This window comes from Taeniopygia guttata, chromosome 2 (assembly GCF_048771995.1).
Source record: "Taeniopygia guttata chromosome 2, bTaeGut7.mat, whole genome shotgun sequence".
Classification (NCBI taxonomy): Eukaryota; Metazoa; Chordata; class Aves; order Passeriformes; family Estrildidae; genus Taeniopygia; species Taeniopygia guttata.
The window spans coordinates 9,173,064-9,196,432 of record NC_133026.1 but is presented as its reverse complement, the minus strand read 5'-3'; the positions used below and the strand labels follow the sequence as shown (position 1 = coordinate 9,196,432).

At 37.5% G+C, this 23,369-nt stretch overlaps 1 protein-coding gene and 1 non-coding gene across 3 annotated transcripts in view; both read left to right on the top strand.

The window, feature by feature from the left end:
- PTPRN2 (protein tyrosine phosphatase receptor type N2) overlaps nucleotides 1-23,369 on the top strand; it is a 667,249-nt gene that overhangs the window by 619,561 nt on the left and 24,319 nt on the right. For both annotated transcript variants that reach the window (XM_032747124.3, XM_072925319.1), the window contains 5 exons: nucleotides 1,248-1,325; nucleotides 13,282-13,401; nucleotides 14,548-14,714; nucleotides 20,346-20,399; nucleotides 22,392-22,456. In XM_032747124.3, the coding sequence (XP_032603015.3) occupies nucleotides 1,248-1,325; nucleotides 13,282-13,401; nucleotides 14,548-14,714; nucleotides 20,346-20,399; nucleotides 22,392-22,456 (484 nt within the window). The remainder of the gene's footprint in view (nucleotides 1-1,247; nucleotides 1,326-13,281; nucleotides 13,402-14,547; nucleotides 14,715-20,345; nucleotides 20,400-22,391; nucleotides 22,457-23,369) is intronic.
- Nucleotides 17,700-17,771, top strand: MIR153-1 (microRNA mir-153-1). Its single transcript, NR_049076.1, has one exon. It is a non-coding gene; the product is annotated as a microRNA mir-153-1 (primary transcript).

Genomic DNA, 23,369 nt, shown 5'->3' with positions numbered 1-23,369 from the left:
GTAAGCTTTTAGTCTAAATGGATTCAGTGACTTTTACCTGTGTTGTGTTGTCATGGAGAATTTTAATATTAAGTCCAGCTTAATTATACATCAGAAAATTAGAAACATAAAAGTGTTCTTTTCCTTTTTACAACATTCATCATATTGTTGTTCTGTTAGAATAACTTACATCTGTTCTTTTATGGTTCTTCCCTCTTTTATGTTGCACATAATTATGAGGTGCCTTTTTTACGCTGACATGTACCATCACTGAAAATTTTGATAAGCTATGAATAAATTCAGGAGATGCCTGTTAATGCAAATGTGACTCACATTCATTCTTATTCAGATCTTTACTTATAGAACAGAACTGTGTATTGAGACAAATTCTGCCTTCAGCTACATGAGTATAAGTTAACTCTTACCGACTTCAGTGTCACTGAGTCACACCCACACATCTCAGAGCTGAAATGGGTCTCTTTTCTTTATGTTCAAAGTTTTGTCCTGCCCAGTTCAGGGTTAGAATGAGTTTGTTTGTTTTTTAATCCTATCAACAGATCTTCTTTTTCAGCAGAATGGGTCCTAAGATTTAGAACCAAGAAAACCACCCATCAGTTCAAAAACATTCATTGTAACACACTAATCCTATTTACTCCTGATGGCTTTGTTTCTTAGATTCTTTATTTTCTCTGCTCAGTGAATTTTCTGCTCTTTGAATTAAACGTAATAATTAAGGTCTTTAAGCAGAACTTCCTTCATTGAGGCCAAATCCATGCATTTAGATAAATCAGCTAACCAGAAAAAGCCAGAAACTGAATTTGTTCCCCATTTTTGCTGGTTTTTAGTTACATGTGCCCTTGACTCGCATGGTGGAAATGGAGAACATATTTAGATGTGTGGAGCATTCTTAACATTCAGTGTAGAAAAATGTTTCAAAAGGCTCCTAGGTTGCTATGAAACCATGAGTACTGATCTCAAATAAATGCCTTTGTCAGCCACCATAAATGATCTTTCTTTGCATGTTGAGGACATGGGACATTGCTCATCACGTGTGCTGATATTCATCTGGTGTCATCAGTCTTTTGGGGGAAAACTTCTCCTCTGAGCTTACAAATAGAAATAAAACACTTTACTTGCCAATAAAGGGTGGAGGGATATGACAGTCTTTTAGGAAGTTTTTTGTTCTGCCCTCACATACTTTCTGTCTCTAACACTCCAAGGGATTTCCTTTAAATAAATCCAGTCTGTGTTCTTCTTCCTTATTCCAGATGGACCATGACCCCCGAAACCCTGCATATATTGCCACCCAGGGCCCTCTCCCTGCTACTGTGGCTGACTTCTGGCAGGTAAGTTAAGCATCTTTTTGAAAGTTGAATTTATGTCACAAGTTTTCCTGTACTTCTTGAAATGTAATTTGTGTAAAAGTATGTTGTGCTTGAGTCACTGTAAGTGGACCTTGATTTCAAAATATTTAAAATCTAGTACATGGATATTCAAGCCATTTATGTGTAAAACAAGCCTTGCTAAGGAATAGTTTATCTGAAAATTATGCTGAGAACCTCAGGGCAAAGTATTCATATTTTAATGCCTGGTCTGTGTAACTAAGTTACTGCCAAGAATTCAGTGATTTTCAGAGGGCCTGAAGAGTGTAGCCAGAATTCATTGTCATTCTCCAGATCAGAAAGGATCTAACACCAAGTGCCATGAATTTTCCATTGAAATCTATTCCACACGTGTCCCAGTTCTCCAATATGCTTAAATCTTTATGCATTTCCCCTGCCACAGGCAGTAAGGACCCAGCTGCATAAGTTTAAGTAGGGGCAGAATTCTTTGCAGGACTTGGGCTAAATGGAGTAGTTTTGATGCACAATTAGGAGCTTACTTTGCAAGCAGGTGTTTTAGTGCTGGTGCAGCTCTCAGGTTTGGACATACACACACTGTAGATGTGTGTGATGGTGTGATGGATATGAATGTTAGATATTCCTTTGGAAGTACAGAACTGTGTCTGAAAGTTTGCAGAAGCTGCCTGGGGAGGAGGCCAGCTGGGGCTTATTATCAACATGAACATATGCTTTTATTTTTTGTTTTGCATTATGAATTTAGAAGTTTTTGTTCTGAAGAGAAGAGAATGTCTGTGTGACAATTTCAGAAGTGTCATTGTATTTTAGGAGCTTGCATCTGTTGAAGTCATCTCTTCATCTGCATCACTTGACCTATCCTTAGAAATTATTAACGGATCTCAAATGAAGACTCTTTTCATGTCACGATTTTTCTGATGAGTAATCAGGACATTTTCAAAAAAGTTGTTGAATTTTGGGTGCATGGATATTTAAGTGCTCAGTCCAAGATATTTTGGGACTGTTTTCTAGAAGGGCAGAGCAAATGCTTTCTGCTTGAAGTCAGGTGAGCTTTTGGTCTGGCTTGAATTTTCAAGTAGCTTGTGATTTTTGTCTTCACTGTTTGGTAATTAGCTAAAATTGAGAAGACTGATCTTTTTTGCTTGGTAAATGGATTCCTTCTAACAGGCATGATACTTGAAAATGTATTTGTTAAGCTACACATGAAAAATCAAATAGTATGTTAGCTATTCTTTAATGACATTTTATGATTTCTATGGCCCAGGTTTTTAATTTTTGTACATCTACACTGTGTGTACTTTGACCTGTATATGCCCCTTTACACATTGAAGAATATATGTTCTTGTTTTTAAATACAGCAGTTAAAAAGCCCACTTTGAGTAAGCATTGCAGAAATCAGAATTAATCATACAAGCATAGTATGAAGGATATCTTTTGTATTTCTCCCAAATCAGTTTGAAAGGTTAGGCACCCTGTTTGCACGATCGCAAAGACTACAACTTTGTTCTGTGGCGCCATCTTCTTCATTCCACTTCATGCTTAAAAGATCTCTTTCTTTACTTTCTTTCCTCATGCTATTTTGTGTGAAAGAGTCTTCACTTTCCTTCTGTTGCTTTTGCTATTTCTCTTCCAGTAATCCATCAGTGAAAGTTCATTCCAGCCCCCCACCAGATTTGCTGTAAACATCTCGCCAAAAGCTGTTTGGGAGCCGTGGTTCAGCTTTGGTTTGAGTTTGCCTGTGTGCATTTCTGATGTGATGCTCTTTTACTATTTCTTCTGTTAGGTTCCATAGAAAAGGTGTTTTTTGAAATTTATTTTGATGATGTCTGTCACTTCAACATAACAATCTACCTATGCCAATGTCCTGGTTTGGTCCATGACCCACTTTTCTTAAACTTCCTGCCAATCACAATTCAATGTCCAAGTTCTTGTCCCAGACCATTTACACAGCCCAGGCTGTCAACCAGATGTAGTAAACAGGCCAAGAGATATGAGTTCCTTGCAGAACACTGCATCCATGACCATGAAAATAAAGAAGTCTACAAGTCAAAAGCCATGGCTTGAATATGTTGCAGTTTATGCCGAGTTGCAGAAGAAAAGTTAATTTCTATTTTCACCTAATTGTACCTATTTTAATGTAAAGCACAGGAAACCTGAACTTGCTATGGAAAATAGTCTTAACTCCTGTCAGGGCACAATCAGTTGATATTTACTTGGATACAGTTTTCTGTTGTTTGCGCTGCTTCCATGATGCTGCCGCAAGGGATTGTTTAATGATTCAATTATTCATTCCTGATACATCTTCTCAGTGGTTCTCCTCCCTCTCCCTCCTCCACTTAATGCCAGCTGTTGCAGAGTTGCATTTCTGTTTTCCCTTTTTGTGCTCAGTGAAGCAGTTTTCTGACTGATAGTGAGAAGAGCAACTGCCTCCAGAGGGATCTGGGACTATTCTGCTGTTCCATGTCTAAATGCACAATGTCATGCTTTAGCAAGTCCAACAGAAACTCTTGGAGCTTGACACCACCTTCCATGGCAATATTTGCTGGATGTATTGATTCCTATTTTTGCAGAGATTTGGCTTCTGAGATTCCCAGCAGTCAGGGTGCACAGTGGGCATCAGCCACTCCGTTGTGTCTTGGCTGAAAGGTTGCCCCAGCAAGAACCTGTTGTAATTGTCTCCACTCCTGTAGGCTTTTCAAGCTGACTTCTAAAAAATTCTTGTCTACAGAACATTTGCTTTACCTGAAAGTGTAAGGCAACTTTCTTGCTATTCACAACACAGCTGATATCCACAATGAAATCCAAACTGCTTCTGATCTGTGCTGTCTGCATTTCATGCTTTTATTCCAGATATAGTTTCTCGACCAGTTTTCTCTCAAGCTTTCATTATATTCTCCCACCAGTCAGTGACTACCTCTACAGCAGCAAGTAGTCTGGCCTGCTATGAATGGATTTGTGGAATGTCACAATACTTTGTAGGTTTTAACAAACAGATAATTTAGTTTTGGGCAATCTTTTTTTCTAGTTTTACTGGCAGGCCCCTCTAAAACCTGTTATGTTGATCCAGTGCCCAGTATTTTAGTGCAAGTGCTGTTAGACACTTAGCAAACAAATTCCCATTTACTGTATTCGAGTTGCCCAGATCCAAACAAAGATCATAGTTAGCTCGGTGCCTTTGCTTTCTCAAACTAGGCAGAGCATTTTCATACAACATTGATAGTGCTTGGCCCAGGCTCATGTAGTTTAGCATTCTTAGTACAGGTGAGGTCCTAAAGCTGCACCAAGAGAAATATAGGTTGCATATTAGGAAAAAGATTTTCACAGAAAGGGTGATAAAGTACTGGAATGGCCTGGCCAGGGAGGTGGTGGAGTCATCATCCCTGGATGTGTTGAAAAAAACACTTGATGTAGCACTTGGTGCCACGGTTGAGGTGTTAGGGCTGGGTTGGACTTGATGATCTTAAAGGTCTCTTCCAGCCCAGTGATTCTGTGTGATTCAGTGTGATCCAAGCCTAGTACCACTATGGGTTTGAAGAGACACCAGTTCCACTTATCTCACTAGTGACCACTTCTTGGAAGATTGAGTCTTTTTGGTAGAGTGGAGAAGCAGGTATCGTTCTTCAGTACCATTTAATTTGAGCCACTAGAGTTGGCCATTAGTATCAGAATTTTCTGTAAAAGTTTCTATTCATTTGGGTTTCCAAGTTGACCTGAAAGACCAGCTTTCAAAGTTTTTTTTTTTCAAAGGCACTATGTTTGAGCTGGAGATGGTCCAAATGCCTGGATGTTGGTTATTTGCAAATGGTGTTAGAATTTGTATATACTGTAAGAAAAATAATGATAACAAAGGCAGCAATCTTACACTGACTTTTCTAATGGCAAAAAGCCTCCATGGTTATCTGTGTCCCTCCAGTTTACTTCTCCAGCTCCTTAGATTCTTGGCATAGCTTCTCTAAGTTAGAAAGTGCCAAGTTAGTTCCAACTTTCCTGGCTTACCTATTCCTTTGAAAACTTTCTAGCCTGCAGGAGTTGTGTTGTCAGTCATCTCATTGATCTGTTTTGCCACAGGGCTTCTTAATCTGTCTGGATGCTCTGTGTTTGCGGCTCAAGCAGAGATTTCATCTCTACCCGCTTGTCATCTCTTGGACCACTCTGGAAATTTTCCAGCCACTACTTTAATTAATTTTGAAAAGCCTCCAGCTGATTTAAGTCTTCTTTTAATTTTATCTGGCCTTGTTTTCATTTTTTACCAATTACTCTTTCTGAGAAATACATCCTTCATTGATTCTATTCTTGTTCAGTGGGAATTCCACCTCACGATTCCCTTTCTCGAAAACTGGATGACTGTCTTCACATGGAATTAATCCATTTTTACCTGAGTGGTTAAACAATTTGTCAGGGCTGTGGGTTGTTTTCTTCTCAGCTGGAAAGAAAATTCATCCTCAGGACAGGGTTTTGCTTTGATAGAGTTCCATTTTATTTACAAAGAAATAACAGAGTTTTATTTCCTTGAACAAAGACAGAATCAAATAACAGTCAATAACTTCTATTTTCCAAATCTCATTCACCCAGTGTTTTACCCCCAACCTCTCTTTCAGCTTTTCTTCTACCAGGATCACAATGCTAGTTTGTCGAGCTGTGCTGGTGGTTTCTTTATTCCTTTTACACATTTATGCTGCTTATCGGGATTAATCATCTTGCCTTGATTAATGCTCTCTCTCTGCATTAAGCATATCAATTTCTAGAGAAACTCACAGGTCCATATGCTTCATGTTTCTCTTGTTTTTGATGATAACTTCTGTAATTTCAGTTATCAGGCTTCATAAAAGAGTTTGCTTGTTTCTTACATTTATCTTGAATGAAAGGTGATGATTTTGTCCAGCAGCTTCAGTGAGATTTCACTCAGCTCTTTCACATAGCGCTATTAAAATTCAACATCTCTTTGAACATAATTCAAAAGAAAGAGGATGTAGAACATTTCTGATCTATAACAAGTTTTCGCAGCAGGAGTTCCATGTTGTGAATAATTCTGGAGGCATAAAATTTTATTATTTTCAGTATGTGCTGGGTTATAATTCCACAAATATTTGACATGAAGTACATGTCTTAACTTGCAAAGTATTCTAAGAAGCAAGGGATGATAATATGCAAGAAACTATTTCTAAGAGTTAGGATACTTAAAACCAACTGTCCTTTCACTGAAAAATTGTTCTTAATTATGCTGGTTTTATAAATTGCATGTCTGCTAAGATTTGTCATCTCCAAATGAACATTTCTGTAGGAGGACATAAATTTTCTTTCTGAAAAATACTCTATATAATGCCTTTCTTTCATAAATCTACCCACATTTGCTCTTCTTTCCCCTCCTTCTTTTTGGAGGGAAGTGCATTTTCACATTTTTTTTTAATTTAGCACATTAAGTGAAATAGGGGGAGGGAACAAGCACTTCATGCCATGCTTTAGTTGCCTTGGAAAATGAAATAATATGTCACATATATAGTTCTGTAAGCATTTGTTGTGCTCTTGTGATGTCCTCCCTCCATGAAGAACACAATTAATCATTATCTGAACATTATTGAGGTTCTGCAGCAGGGTTAGACAAATATGATTTTCCTCATTTTGCAAATGCTAGGTAAGGTACAGTGCATGTATAGCAGTAAGTCATGAGAGTAAGTTAAATACAGTCCACCTTCGTAGTGGACACACTCGTAGTTTAGACCAGAAAACTCCATGGGTTTTGCCTAAACAGATCTGTAGCTCAGGCTGGGTAGATCCACCAATGCTTCAGTCTGGCAAGGACAACAGAGCAGACATCACTCATGAGCAGCACCGAGTCAGACAGGAGGTGGAAGGCAGATTTCAGGTAGTGCTGCCCCTTTGTGGCTGGGATGCTCCTCTAGGAAGCAAGGAAAAGCTTCATCATCCTACAATTCTGAGTCAAACCCATCCTTTTCCTTATCCATCTTACCTCCACTACTTGTCAGTACATGAAGTAGTCTTGCAACTGGAAATGCCTTTCAGCCTTCTTATTAATGCTGCCCGTTTCTTGCTGACAAAGAAAGAGAGACCTCACTGGAGTGGAGGTTTGCACTGTTGTGGCTATAGCGACTGGGGAAACTTCATCTCTGTTCCTTTGATTATTTTTTAATTTTATTGCCAGACTGTTAAATGTAAAGTGCAGAAGGGGTCCCAAGAGTAAAGTCCATAGCCCTAATATGAGCCAGGCAGTTCAACTGCCATTTGCTTTTTGTTGCCCCAGTCCTGCATTTCTTAATCTAAAAATATTTTTACTTTTCTCTACCCCTGTTCAGGAGTAAGTTGACTGCATCAGTCCAAAAAATTGACTGTTAGTTTCCTCCGAGATCACAATGGCATATTAAGAACTGATTCCTGAATCAGTCTTGAGGACATGACAAATCTTTGCATGTCTCATCAGCAACACTTGCTTCTCTCTTCCAGTTTTGGAATTCAGCAAAAGAAATACAAAATACTGTCAGTTGACTGTTTCCTCTGTAAAAAGGATTAGTCATCAGTAGTCTCCAAGGGCAAATCCCAGTAGCAGGAGACCATGTCCCCATTGCTGAATGAGTCTTCCAGCAAAATCAGTGTTCCAAGCCCATGGGCTGAGTAAGAACAACTGTACCAAACCCTTGTCTGCTCTAAATGCTGGTTTCTGTTCTCCCAGTTCATCACGTTTTGTGAGTGCTGAAATTAATTTACAGACTAAATTATTCTTCTGCATTTTGTTCTGTGCAGACACCGTGCTTTCAAGCAGTTGTGATTCCCAAGTTTTATTTTCTTTGCCTGGAATGGGACTTCCTGCATGTCTAATTAGTTCTCACCTTCAGACAGAAGAGCAGATGAAAACCAACAGAAAGCAATTCAATGTGTAAAATATGCATATTTTAATTTAATAAAGGAAAAACAGCAAGGGAGACATAGGCACAGAACAGTGGCCCCTAGAGCTCTAGTAACTTGCCAAGCCATAAGAAATAAATATAGCATTAGAAATTCCATAAACGTTCAGTGAAGGAGTCTGCTTTTACCATGCTCCCTCTAATTATGACTCTGGTTGGAGAAGGTACTTAGAAATGGTCCCTTAAAATTTGTAGCCCTTTATTGTTTAGTTTCCACATTTTCAATACTAAAGGAAAAGCTAATTTCTAATGATTTTGGTGGACTTTTGCTCCTTAATGTGGTTTTGTCAGCAGTGCAGCTCTAAACAAAGCTCATGATTAAATTATTTAATAATAAGGCTTGTTAGGAGTCTACTGAGAAGAATAAGAACAGTTTATGTCTCTATAAGAAAGCAGAAAGGGAAATTATTGCAACACATACAGTCATCTTGAATTTGCCTTTCCCTATGGCTTCCAAATAAGTGCTGCTACAGCAGAAGGGGACACAATACAAGTGTGTATTTATGTATGGTTCTCTCTGAAGTCATTTTTGCAGCTTCACTCAGATACTTTTTTAATTAAGTACAGATTGTTGACCGTTAATCTTTCATTCTACAGATTTGCTTAACTTTCAGGCACCGTTATGATTTACAAATGGCAATTCTCACCTTGCCAGATTTGACCCATTTCATATGAAAATTATGTCATTTACAAACAAAATATTTAATAAAAAAAGTCTGTATGACTTTCTGACTGGTGAATTTGGTAATTGTGAAGTTGGTAACAAAAATCTAAATTCAACCAAATTTTTTACTTTAGTTAAAAGATCCTATTTTTTTTTTAAAAGCTTGAAAGACATCACAGTTGAGTTAATTATTTTCACAATATGTAATGGGATGAATGTTATCTGATGCAGCAAGGGTTAGCACCCTGTGTTGTTTTTTAGGAGTCCTGTTTATTCATATTGAGTTTTGATTATCAGAAATTATTTGGGTTCTCTTTGCTGCTTCATCTGCTTTTCCAAGTCTTTGTATTTACCAGTTATACCAATTGTATGGGAAGACTAAAAGACTGAAAAAGTAAATTCTGTCGTTTGCTGAGGTCTCTCCCAGAGAGCTGGTGTGATTTGCAGGTTATACTTAGTGATCTGGTTCAATTTAACTGATTATCCCATCTATTTTCTACTTTTAAATCACTGCATTTTAGAAACTTCTCCACTAGTCTCCATTAAATGAAGAATGTCTGGGCTCGTATCTTGTCATTTCCCCATCACAAAAATGGCTGAAAAAGGAGTTTGAGAAGAATCATTTATTATAAAAAGAAGCTTCAAAGTGATGAATTGTCTGAAAAAGAAAAGAGGTTCATATTAACAATTTTATTTACAAGCTAGTAAACAAGGATATTTTAAAGTATAAACTATCAAAAACTGATGTTTTATCAGATTTCTGGCATTGTTGTAACACTGGTTCTGCTATTTGTGACTTTGTTTTTCTCACTAAATGAAAAACCAATTCTGTGCTTCTTTTCAAGTAATTCTTACTAAATATAATTCATCCCAATGTGGAAACCTTTTATATGGAGCTGGCAGTGCTGGATAACCACAGCATGAAGTCTCTACATTTAGTGGATTTCATCAACAGGGAATTCTGAGGATCACAAATGCTCTGCTCATCTTTGGGTTGCAGGATTCAGCCTTTAATTTGCAGCAAATGGAACAGGATGGTGTTATTCTTGTCCAAGAAGTGTTCTGAGAATGATGCATACAGCAGAACCTCATTAAAGACCATTAACATGTAATTCTCTAGGACTACAGGTGGACATATCATACAAAATCATGCAGTGTCCTCCCTGTTCAGCCAAGAATGCACTGCAGGCTCTGCAGTGAGCTCCTGTACAGAACTTGGGCTTTCACAGGACTCCAGTCAACATTTCTTCTTCTGCTGAAAGTATTAGCATGAATTACAAATATGAGCCTGCCTGTGCTGTGATTTTAAAAAAGTAAAATAAAATAAAATTAGTTTTATATACTGCAAATATATACATATGTATATTATATGATGCATATATGTAAAAATATATTTAGTTTTTGTAGAAACTTAGAGTCTACGGCTTAATTTTGCTGGGCGCTACATAAAAAGAAAAGCCTGTGCTCTGTGGAGCTGCTGTCCTCTTTATTCTTCTGTGCAAGCATACAAAGTTCAGAAACATGTGAATTACTGCATGTTTGCAGTTGAACTTCTTCCTCCATTCTCCAAGGCCTGCTGAAATGTCTCTTTGGTAACCACAGGCACTTCTTCAGAGGCTGTGCTAGGATTATGCAGACCAGGTCTGGGCTACCTATTCTTTCTTTACCAAGACACTTTCTTGGGCCACTTTGTAGTTTATGAGTGTGTCTGGCCACTGAGCATAGCCAAGTGGGAAGTCCTGGGAGATGCAGCTTCTGAAAACCCCACCAATTGCTGAAAGATGAGGAGGTAAACAGATGACAGTGTAAAACTGTGAGCTGCCTTTGACTCATCCTGCTTCCAAGTTATTTGGAAATACGTGGTAATAGATACCAAGCTGATGTTCTAATATTTAAATCAGCAAGGAAACAGTGAAAATGCTGTAGTCCTCCAGTCACAGGTGGTGAGCCTTAGTGAAAATCCCATCTCAATGGTAAGCACAGGAGATGTAGGGACAGTTGCTTGTAAGAGGAATGAAGGCACTAGATTGTATTGCCTTCTTGATTTAGTAGATTTGACTTCTACTTTTCACACAATGACCTAAAAGAAATATTATACCCCAGAGTAACTTTGAAATTGTTTGTTTAAATTAACTTTCATTTGGATTTATGCTTAATGAAATCTTCAGAGATGCAGACAGCCCATCTCTAATGAAATGCTCTGTCTTTGAACCAATGAACAGGGTTGCCAAACTGTAAGGATTCCTCTCTAAATGAGTGGGCTTTTATAATGTTACACTTGGGTGGCACAAGCAGAGTGCTCGATGATTAGTTTATGGTCTAGATCATTGTATTTTTATTACACTCATAAAAACTGTGTTTCTCCTCATTTTCGTAATGGCTTCAATGAGCTTCTATACCTTCTAGAGGCACATTAAATCGTTATGTGATGAAAGTACTGATTTAGTGGGGCTAGTTTTAAAGTAAGATGCATGTTTTGAATTCTTATCTTAGTCTGATTGCTGGCTGAAAAAGGTGAAACTATTTTAGAATGAAAGAAATCTGTATCATCTTCCTTACATATAAAGAAGGTTTCCAGCTGTGGCCTGAAACAAATGCAGTACAAAAAAGATACAATGATAAACATACATCTATCTGTGAAGTGTCTATAATTTTAAAGTATGTTTAAATGGTTTTGTGGCATTGTGAGGTTTTAACATGAGGATGAGAAAATTACAGACATTTTTATTTAAAAAAACCTTTTTTAAGGGGTTAAAAAATTAAAATATTATTCTTAAATTCCACTGTAATTTTTTACCCCAATTCTTTTCAAAATGATAAATAACCCTATTCTTTGTAAACCCTAGATTCATTTCTCTAAATAATTCTAAGCCCGTTTTAAAAGTAGTTTTAATTATGCTGCAAAATGAAATAAGGGAAGAAAAACATCATTTGTTTCTCTATATGCAAGCTATTCTTAAAAGAGAAGACAACATCATTATCTATGAATGGGAAACCTTTTTATTTGATATGTAATTTAAAAAATAATCCTTGAATTGAATGTATCATCTCATCTTTGCACAGTTTAGACAAAGGCCTTTTTTGTTGACAAAATTTACATGTCAATACAGTTGCTTATAAATATTTCTGTGAAATAAACATAACCCTTCACAAAAAGAGCAGTTTACTCTTCATTTAGTAATTTTATATGCTAGCAAAAAGACAATGAAAGTTGTATGCAAATATAACATCAATGTACAGCATAATAATAACAGTTTTTAGTGATTATGCTGCTTGGTATTAATTCATAGGAGCCTTTTTGTTCAGTCATGGGCTGTTTGGAACAGAGATATGCCAGACCAGAGCATCTCTGCTTGTTTGCTGTTTGTGAGAGACATCCACAAATCCTTTAGTTGAGGATGTGCTTGATTCTTGTATCCTCCTCTGTGGCTGGTCTAAATTATTAACTGATCATGCTGACAGGAATATACTCTGTTTTCCTCTGCTTCTGCTGTACCTGTGCTCTGTGAGTGCACTGTCTGCAGCACAAGTTGGACTTTCATTCTACCTCCAGGAAAAAATAAAAGGGGGGAGAAAAGGGGAAAACAGAACTAGAAAAGAGAAAGGAGGAGGGGAGGAAAAAAATAAGAAAAATAAAGTAGAAAAGAGGGAAAGAAAAAGGAAAATAAAAAGAAAATTTAAAGAAAAAGGGACAAAGGAAGAAAGAAGACAAAGGAAAGAAAGAAGGAAAAAGAAAGTAATGCACATTTGCAATGATTCTTTTATAAATGTGCATTTGGAGGTATGACTTCTCTATCCAAAATGTTCCTGGAAAAAGATTTACTTTGAATTTTCTCTGCCTTTTCTTCATTACTGTTGTTCAGATGCAACTTTTACAATCGTTTCAGCAATGCAGCACTTTAATGGCTTTTGCTACTTGACAAACTGAAAAAAGACATGGGGTTGAGAACACAAACAGGTTTCAGTACATGTGACTTTAGCAGGTCTGTGCTTGCTTCAGTGTTAAATATCATATCTTAAATAGATGGGTGTTCTTCAAGCACCTTTCAGTGTTCCTTTAGTGGATCTCAAAGTTTGACAGAAAAGCAGTTGAACGTGGTACCGGGAGCCAGGAGAGATTTTGGGGATGACCTGAATTGAAATCGCAGGAAATTCTTTAATATTTCATGGACGCCTGCAAAATATGGTGCCAGTTTATTCAGGGATTTGAAAGCAGCTGCAGAGTAAAAGTGTCTAATGAAAATGAAATAAATTTCCTGTGAATGGAATAAATTTTGATTGTGTGTCTGAGTGCAGTAATTATACATGTCACGCAGTAATTAGGCAGTCACAATGTGGCCACGGTGTCTTTCTTTGTCTGCAGATGGTCTGGGAGAACGGCTGTGTCGTTATTGTCATGCTGACACCCCTCGTGGAAAACGGAGTCAAACAGTGCTACCACTATTGGCCAGACGAAGGGTCAAACCTCTACCACATCTACGAGGTACCTGCACAAAATTTCTGGTTGCAAACGTGACAGTAAGTGCAGGAGCTGATTCCATAAGGGGCAGAAGGACGCTGGAGATGCTCTAACCCGAAGGTCGAGCTGCGTACTCTGAAATACATTTGGTGTGCCTTCGGATAGTTCTGTATTTGCAAAAAAACTGGAGTGCAGCTTTAACAGCAAGGTGCTTTCCACCGAATAAAGTATAGTAAATAATGGGTGAAATATTGCAATATTAAAAAGGACAATAATGTTTGCATTTTGAATGGTTTTGCAAGTGGTTGATATATGAAATTGTGTATTTGTGTTTTATATGAAAATAGTATTTTTAGAACTAGTGGATTTTGCCTTAGGATAGCCATATGTAAATTTTTGTAGAAAAACCTCTATATTGCTGTAGTAATTAATCCTATCTATTTTTATCTCTTGCCTCAGTCACAACAACAAATATATATTTTTATTTTCTGCTTTGCATTTCTAGCCCAAAATATCACGAGTTATGTTGCAATGCAACATTGACAATGACTGTCAGATTTTTCCAGTGGTCCAGCTGTGTAGAGGAAGAAAATAATGCCACAATGCCAAATATGAAGAAATGTGGAGAAATTGTGAAGAAATTCTGTTATTTAAACTAAAATGGGAATAAAATCATTTTCTGAAAAGATGAGCCCTGCAAATAACCTGCATTTTTTAATGTTTATTTTTCTTCATAGCAAAAGAAACTGAATTTTTACTTCTCATGTGAATTCAACTCAGATTTTTAAGACCACTGAGAGTGGGCTGGGCAATGCATTTGTGGACATTTCTGAAAAGAAAGGAGCTGCCAGTCTAACACATTTTCAATACAAAATATCTTTTGTATTCACATAATGTTACAAAGATATAATTCAGTGAATTTTCCTTTTGCACTAAAATTGTCAAGATTTTTCTTATATTTTCAATGCAAGAGCAATAGCAGCTAACCCCTTTCTGACAGCTACATTGATTGCTAAATTATTTTTTTTTTCCTTCATACTGGCCAATTTGCTAAGAAAAATAAAATTTTCATGCAATTTCTTCATGCCAGAAATCTTACACCTGCAATCCTGGAGACATGACTTGCAACCAGAATCGCTGATCTCCGTTTGTTCCTTCCTGTGGGTGTAGGTAAATCTTGTCTCTGAGCACATCTGGTGCGAGGATTTCCTCGTGAGGAGCTTCTACCTGAAGAACCTGCAGACCAACGAGACCCGCACAGTGACCCAGTTCCACTTCCTCAGCTGGAACGATCAGAGGGCTCCTGCTTCCACCAGATCCCTTCTGGATTTCCGCAGGTAAAGCACAAAGTATGGCGCTTCTGCTACACCATACGGGTCTGAGGAACTAGTGATTTTTTTTCCCTTTAAAGATTTTTGGGTTGAAAGTGGGCTCCTCAGCCTATAATGCCACAATGCTAAACCAAGAGAAATATCGTCAGTAGGTTGATGTCTAGCGTTGCCTCACACAGAGATGTTGCCTGGGTTTAAGACATATTCATTTTGCATTTAGAGATCGATACCTTTCCTCCCTTTGTATAATCTCAGTGCTTCTGTGTTTCTTTGTTTTTCAAGTATTTATCATTTCTGCAACTTCCAGGCTTTTCGTGTGGCTCCCCCGAGATCCTTATATCAGGACTCTCACAAGTAAATTAGAAAGTGTGAGCTTTAAAAAAAGAATCACAATGGAGTTGTATGGTGATAGCATCATTCCCATGGTACCATTTGCTCATAAGGATCCAACAGTGAGGTCTGCAGACCTTTGGCTGCAGGAAGGTGGAAACTTGAGAAAGCAGATGAAAATGTTGACAAAGGGTACCCTTTGAAACTCTAAAGAAAGTCAATGTGGCTTTAAAATACAAATATACAAAGGCAAAAGCTGTGAAAGTCCTCACCACCTTCCACCTTCTCTAATGTTTGCTGTGCCTATCTAAATTTTAATTTGAAAATTAAAGCCATGCATGATAAATACTGGAGCGAAATAATCTTCATTTGATTGCAAACCGTGCCCAGTGCATCACGTGTAGGTGTTAGCGTGTACCAGCTAATCCACAGCGACGCGCTTATGACTAATGAAAAGAATCTCCAGGAGGTTTGGGGAGTTGGTGCTCCATCCGCCAGCGGCCTGTGGGATCACGTGTTGTTCTCTCTGCTCTACAATATTATCTACAGCCCCCCAAAGTGATTATACAGGGCTCAGCTCTCAAAAGATCCAAACTTGTTTCTTTCAACGAGTGCTGGGAGCTCTGACTGATGCAAGTCAAAGTTGTGCATCTGCACCCGAGGGGAGGAGCTGGCATACAGCCAGCAGGAGCTGGTTGCACAGTTGTCTGTTGGCAAAATTCTACCCTTAAAAATTTAGGGCTAAATGCCACCCTTCATCTACTCGGTATTCTTGTACGTATTGCAAGGCTTTTCAAAGCAGAGAGACATCTCACACGGTGCAGGTCAGGTAATGGAGTGCAGCTGCTCTGAGTCACTTGGAGCTATGGCGAGGTGAGGATGTAAGGATATACTACAGAGTCACAACACAAAAGCAGTAGTGGAGCAAGGAAGCACAGCCATAGAATGGAGTTGAAATTGTAATTGAATTTTCAAGGTTTTCTTCTCTGGGTTCAACTTTAATATGATTTTTATAGGTTGATTTCCCTTTGCTTGTGGCACCGAGGAAGTTGCCTGTAGTGAATTTTTGTAGTGAGGATTGTGACTCGGTTCCATTAAGCTGTGTGAGGCTGCAGCACAGAGCTGGTGCAACATCCGGCTTTGCTCTTTTCAAAGTTAGTGGGAAATCTGCTCGCAATTCTAACTAGAGCATAAATGAGCCTGTACAGCCAGCACATCTGAAGTTCAGAGCACCTCTCCTCTGACTCGTTTCAGTAAGGATTGAGGTCCCTGCGTGAGCTGCAGGATTAGATCTACAGTAAGTCACAGTTCACGCCGCCAGGAAAGCGCCTCTTAGAGTGACATTGTGTAAGGGTTAAATAGCCGTGTGGAAGAAGTGTTGTGCAATACTTTGAAAAAGAAAAATGATAACTAGATGAGAAAAGTAGCAGAGCTGCCATTCTTTGTATTTTAAGCCAGTAAGGGAATGAACCTGTTAAGATTTAATTGAATTCTGAGTGTTCATTTCACATGTATTCACAGTCCAGCGTAGGGTACTGTAATCATTTGCTACGTGCAGATTTTGTACAATGAACTCATAGTACTGAATGCATAGTAAAATTCCGCCTGAAAAGGAATTTTGGCATGCACAATAGCTGGTCTATGAATCTCAGTTTTCTTGGTCATCTGATCTTCAGGTTGTTTTTTTCTTTTTCGTTCTTTTTTAATGACAAAAAAACTAATGCACTATTGCTAAAATAATGTATTTGAAATTCATTTATACAATACATGTTTTGCACCTGAAGCTTTCTATTGAAAGTACAGACTCTGCTGGATTACAACAGCTGAGTCATAAAGCCCCCAGAAAAATGTCTGACAGTGCTACCATACTCTTGGTAGGGTAGTGCTAGGAAGGGGCTGCTCTCATTTCTTTTAATCTTATCTATGTTTTTATGTGCATTCAGTGTGTTTGTATATATATATGGATATGTGTGTATATTTATATATTCACATACATATATGAAATTAAGCATATACATAACCAACCCTCTATTTTTTATAATTCATCACCAAGAAAAATTGGATTCCCAAAATTACCTTGCCCAGAGTCTGTGGAAATATGGACCTAAACATTTTTTATTGAAGTAAATTTTGCAAGTCTCTTTGAAAACTGAAAGCTTACATTTCTCTTACTGTGTATCAGACAGTGATTTAGATGATTTTGCATCTAGCAAATACATTAAACCTTGCTGAATAATCTATCATACTTTCATAATGTAGGAATAAATTGCCAAAAAGATATCATTCTATATACTTTACAAATCTGTACAAAAGACAGTCCCTGAGAGGTGAGGCTACTAAGGAAACCACTGGTCAGTTTTAAATGCTTCTGGAGTCCTAATTTCATTTTGAACAATAGACCAATCATTATTGCTCTGGACTAGCTTGTTAGTCATGCACTGATATGTGTCATTAAATATTTCTGAAGCCCAGAGGGAGCACATTTACACTTTAAAGAGGGACTGCTAAGCTAAAAGATAATTAGCATCACATGTGAGGGCTTTGCTTAAAATATATATCTATTATGCTATCACTTCTCGCTGTGTGCAATGGCATTTACTAACACTGCTCACTTTAAAAATGGACAAATTCTTATTTTGCCAGCTAATTAGCGGTTGCCAGTGTCATTTTTGTGATGTTGCAGCTAGTAATATGAGCCCAGTTGCATAGTCACAAAAGTGATCATTGGAAACTGTGACTCTGCTGCAGGGACAATGTGGGAAACCCCTTTTCTGAGCCTCTAACGACCTCTGACCTTTGCTTGCTGATGGTTTGCATGATGATTTCTTTTTCACTCAATGAGCCAAGGGTTGGTTTGTATTACTAATCATTCTTTCTAAGTTAATTCTTCCTGTATATGTATATATATATAATATATATTTTCTTCAACATTCAAGAACTTTGCTTACTGATGAATTTTCAGCTCACTCTCATTAGCCAGAACTAAGAATGAAATGAGATGTTGCTGCACTTCTAAATATTTTCATAAGCTATATATAGACAAAGCTATGAACCAGCTGGATTGAAACCCTTTGTTTTAATGTGTTTTCTGAAATGTGTGATAATGAGAATGTTTGAAACGCCTTCAATAAAACTGACAAACATAAGGTGTCTTTCCCTAACATGTGTCTCTGGATGTCTGATTTACTGAGAGGTCTGATAGATTTAGATCGAGTTTGTCATTGAAATGGTATTAGGACTTTGGTAGATGGCTAGTCACAACATGCAAATATCATATTAGTGGTGCCACGCAAGGAACAAAGGAACCACACAAGCAGAAAGAGAAACGGTAAATACCCCTCTGTAGTGATTAGCTTTTATTTAATACTTGAAATGGAAAAACAACTCTTTACTGATGCACTTGATGGGGGTGGGGGGAGAGTGACCAGCTGCAAGTTGGGGAATGCAGGCTGACTGTTTCAGATGTTGATACAGACATTTCAAATATAATTTACTGTACAATACAAAAAAGAAGTAAAAAAACAAAAAACAAAAAAAAACCCGCCAAACCAGGCTTTGTATCATATAGAAGGACCTGATCCTCAAGATACGACTGTCAGGATTTGAATGGTTTATTCCTGTGAAAACTCTGCTGTAGCCCAAGTCATTGAAGTTTTTTTTGGTACTGCCTGCATATAGATATATTTATGGACATATAAATGGTCCATTTAACTTCTGAGGTCATGTGCTTCTCAATGACTTACCACTCATTTAATAAGAACATTGTTCTACTGCACTAATTACTTACATCCAGGGAATATAAATAGAGACAGAATGTCTCTGCAAGTATGATTTACATAAGTAAGCAAAAGAGTAAGAATTGTGAAAAGTCCCTGAATTCAAATGTCTAAAGGGAATCCCAGCAAGAACTTAATATTGTTCTCAAGTTTGGTTAGAATCTGAAGTAACAAAAATAAGGAATGTGAAAACATGGTTTCATGGGATGTCACCAATACCTCCATAGCCCGTTTGGATTGAGTTCCAGGTATCCCAACACCCTGTCAGAAGTTTAGGCATCTTCAGGCTATACTGTAAGCAGTGTTTAAAGATATGTGCATGTTTTCACAGCACAGATGTTAGTGAATAGATGAACAGCCAAGAACTAAATGATTCAGTAGGTTAGTTGTGCTTTAAAATTCATAATAACATCACACCACTGTTGTCAAATTTCGGCAGCTCCCTTTAGTTATCAGGATCCTGTGTAACACACTGAACTGGGGAGCACACCTTATACTATTAGAGCACCCCTTGTCAGCTGCCCTATGAAATTATTTTATAGGAGACCTTCTAGCTCCAGTAATCTCAAAAATCTCATCAAATAATTTGAATGAAAGGTTTTGATTTCTTGAAGCAATGCTTTCCTATTTTAGCCTTTATTCATCTTGCCTTGTTAACATATGTGTGCATATTTTATGGGTTTTTGGCCTGCGATGTTCTTGACATGCAAAATATATCCTAGAGCAAAAGAGAAGGCTTGGGATTTTGGTGTTTTTAAGGCAATTTAAATAGATTTAAACCAATTTTGTGGGCTCTATTCTTAGACTGAGTATCTTGGTTTACTTCAGCACTAGTTAATTCCTTCATAGAGTTTACACATCAGCTGACCTGTTCTGTGGCTGTACTTTTATTGATTGATTTCACATATATTCTCTTGCCACTGAAAGGGTTTAATCAGGAAGCTGTCGAAGACAACAATGTGTAAATATTAAATATATAATGCTTCTGCAATAGAACCAAAGCAGTAGAACCAAAGCATACTGATGGGTTTAGTTATTTTTACTATGGTAAGATTACATTTTAGAATTTTTAAGAAGCGTTTCAGGAGATTTGGCATTTGCCTTTCTGGGAAGAAGCAATGCTACAGATCAGCACACATTGTACAAGGTGTAGTGGAATAGCCTTTTAAAAATTTTTATTCAGTTTGATGACCCTTGATATTTCCTTGAGTAAGCTCATGAACTCAAATCAAGGCATCTCAAGATAATCATAGTTTTGCAGCTAAGAAATGAACCATTTGAGAAAGTAGCTCATTTGTTTGGCCAGGACAACAGTAATAATGGAATGTTTTCTGGGATTTCTTGGGCAGCAAACCAGAATCAAACTTTAAAGATTATCTGCCTAGTTGCTTGTTATATTAGGAAACTATCAACCTGAGTATTTATTCAAAGACAGTAATATTTGCATTTTCTTATTTCTTATTTTTGACAGTTGGCAAAAGAAGCAGTATATAATATGCTTAATTAATTTCTTGTGTCTGTTTTATTTCAGAAAAGTAAACAAGTGCTACAGGGGTCGCTCTTGTCCAGTAGTTGTTCATTGCAGGCAAGTACAATTTCTAAAATAGCTTTAGAGAGCTCTGTATGTGCAAGAATTTAACACAGATATAAACAAAATGGGCAAATTAAAGCTTTACATTAATCACTAAACAGTGGGGTAGGCTAAAAGTTTTTAATATAATTCAATTGAGTTTTAATGCTATTTAATACTTAGGATCTGTTTTCATCACGAATTTATTATTCCATATAACTTTTTAGATGTTGAGCCATGACATAACAACATATGGCCACACTTATTCTAGTATAAGTAGAACTTCAGTTTCATACAGCTCCTTCAAAATTACAGGTGTTCTTTGCATGCCCTCCCAATTTAGTCTGCTTTATTTTATTAACACTTAATTATGTTTTATTTCTTCTTTACTTGTTTTTAGTGATCAGGGTAAGAAGAGGGCAATGTCAGGGAGTGACAACCTGCCCATGGATTGAGTAATTCTTTAAGCACAGAGTATTTTTAGGCCTGACAATGTGATAGATGCACACTAAAGCTGTCAGGCAGTTCAGTGGAAAAGTTTACCGTAATAACATTAATGTTGAGGTTTGCCACTGGGGGTTCTGACTTATTTATCAAAAATATCCTTGTAGATAACGAAGACAGAAAAGAGCCCTGCTAAGAGGCAGGATGTTTGCCATGTGGCACTTCACTTTGGATGGGAGTGAGGAGGGAGGGGATGTGTTTCTCACGTGAGGATGCAAGGAGCTGAATGATCCAGAGGGGGTTTGTCTGCATTGCCTTCAGGAAATGTGAGAAAGGAACATTTTGATGCACAATGAAGAACCTTCATGTTTCTTGCTATTTCCTTACTGTGATGTATGGAAATATCTACCATGAGCTCAGAAGTTTTTGTTTTTATTGGGCCTGACTGCTGTCTTATCTCTCATTATTCAGCTTAACTAATAAGATTGTGTCTTTGTTCCCTTCACAGACAGAGGAAAAAAATTATTACCACTAGCTCCTTTTCTCTAAACAGTGATCTATTAACTGAAAGAAAAAAAAATCTCTGTCTACAGAAATTAAGTTTCATAGCCTGACTGTAAACAGAATGCAATAACGTGCTTCATGCTGTTCTATCTTTTTTTTTCTTTCATTAATTGTTTTACACAAATTGAGCTATCAATAAAAACAATGGCTTAATTAATAAAACTACATACCAGCCTAATGGGTCACACATGCACCTTTGTAAAAATTTTGGGGAGGGAAAGAAAAAAAAGCTTTTACTTAAAGTCTTAATTATGTTTGCTAACAGCAGCTCTAAAAGAGCATCATGCTGGCAATTACGTTGCTCTCTGAAAGGGACACAAGCTGCATTCAGATTAGGGAGCTTTCCCCCTCCTGAGGCTTGGTCTCACATCTCTGAGGAAGGACTATGGATACACAAAAGTTAAAGCTATTTCTTAAAATTACAAGATAATATTTCTTTCTGGTCATTGTCACTAGGGAACAATTAAAGGGAAAGATACAGTGCAAAAAAACAAACCACTCATATATAGTGAAGAAAAATTGCAGTCCTCAGTAATTAAATATTTGTTCTTGAGCAGATCTCTGCATTCCCTCTGATCACTGTGGTCAAATGCAATCTGGAGTATTTTTAACTGTTCTGGATAATGTTCTAGTCAAACTTACTTTGAGTTCTTCATCTCATATATTAGTGACTGTAAGGTCACTTATATGTACACTTTTTTAATAGAAATGGTATCCCGGTTTAGGATTTTCCACTGTTGTTTAAAATGTTTCTCTTGCATAAACGTGAAAAATCAAAACAAATCCCTGTTATCCATGCAGGGTAGTAGTTAATCTTCCACAAGCAGCTTGTGTTTATTCAGTGCAAGCTTTCTCTCCTCTCTCAGTACCCTCCTTTAACCCCTCATTCTCTCCTCTCCCACCATGTGTAACACTAACGTTAAGGGCAGGTACCTTCATGTTGAGTCTAGATGCACACTGATAGGCTTTATTTTTTTCTTTTTCCTTTTCGGTTGGCAGCGATGGTGCGGGAAGAAGTGGAACCTACATTCTAATTGACATGGTTCTCAATAAAATGGCCAAAGGTGAGAATCGAAAGGCTTGTCACTTCCTCAGTACTGAAATATGTGCTTGTGTTGCCATGACAACAGTGGGGGAGCAATATTCACAGAAAATCTGAGAATAGATTAGAGGCAAATTGTACTCTTTCCTGAATGTTCTGTAGTTTTATTTTCATAACAAACGCAAATGCTTTGTGAATGAGAGGTGTGTTTGTGCTGTTGAGAAGTATTTGAATTTTTGAATTTATCGTTTCAAATAGTTATTACAGTTTTTACAAGAAATGCCTTGGGGATGTACAAGCCTAATTTAGTGGTTACAGGAGCTAGGTCCCAGGCTGTGTCATGGCTGTTGCTCACGTGGGTTTTACCTACCCCACCACGACGGTCAGATGTGATTATTTCCCTTTTTGGAGCTGCCCATTGCCACCAACGCGTGTAGAAGTGGTGGTGCCAGACAGGGCCTCGTGTCTGGCACAGATTTGTTTCTTACAAGGAAAAAGACTGTAGTGAACAGGACAGAGAACTGAAAATAAATCTCCATTGCCAGTTCTGGCACTATCTCTTTGATACTGAACAATGTATTTAACTTTTCTGTTTCTTAGAAGTCTCATCTGTGATATGTAATTTTATGACGTAGGAAATAATCTGTCAACTAAACATAAACTTGTTTGTTAAAATGAACAATCTATAGATTATCTAGAGATTGGGGCCATTCCTTTTTATTTTTTTCTTGATTGGTAAGTTGTGCATGGTGGGAAGTCTTGAGATACTCGGAAATCATCTTTGTTAGAACTGACCACATTTTTAATGCTGATACTGTCTTCAGAAGAAAAGAGGATGAGAGTGAGCCTGTAAACCTGACCAAATAAGCAAAAAGAAATTTTCCTTTATTGATTCTTAACCTGAGTTCTTAAGCCACATCTAGCATTATGCGCAC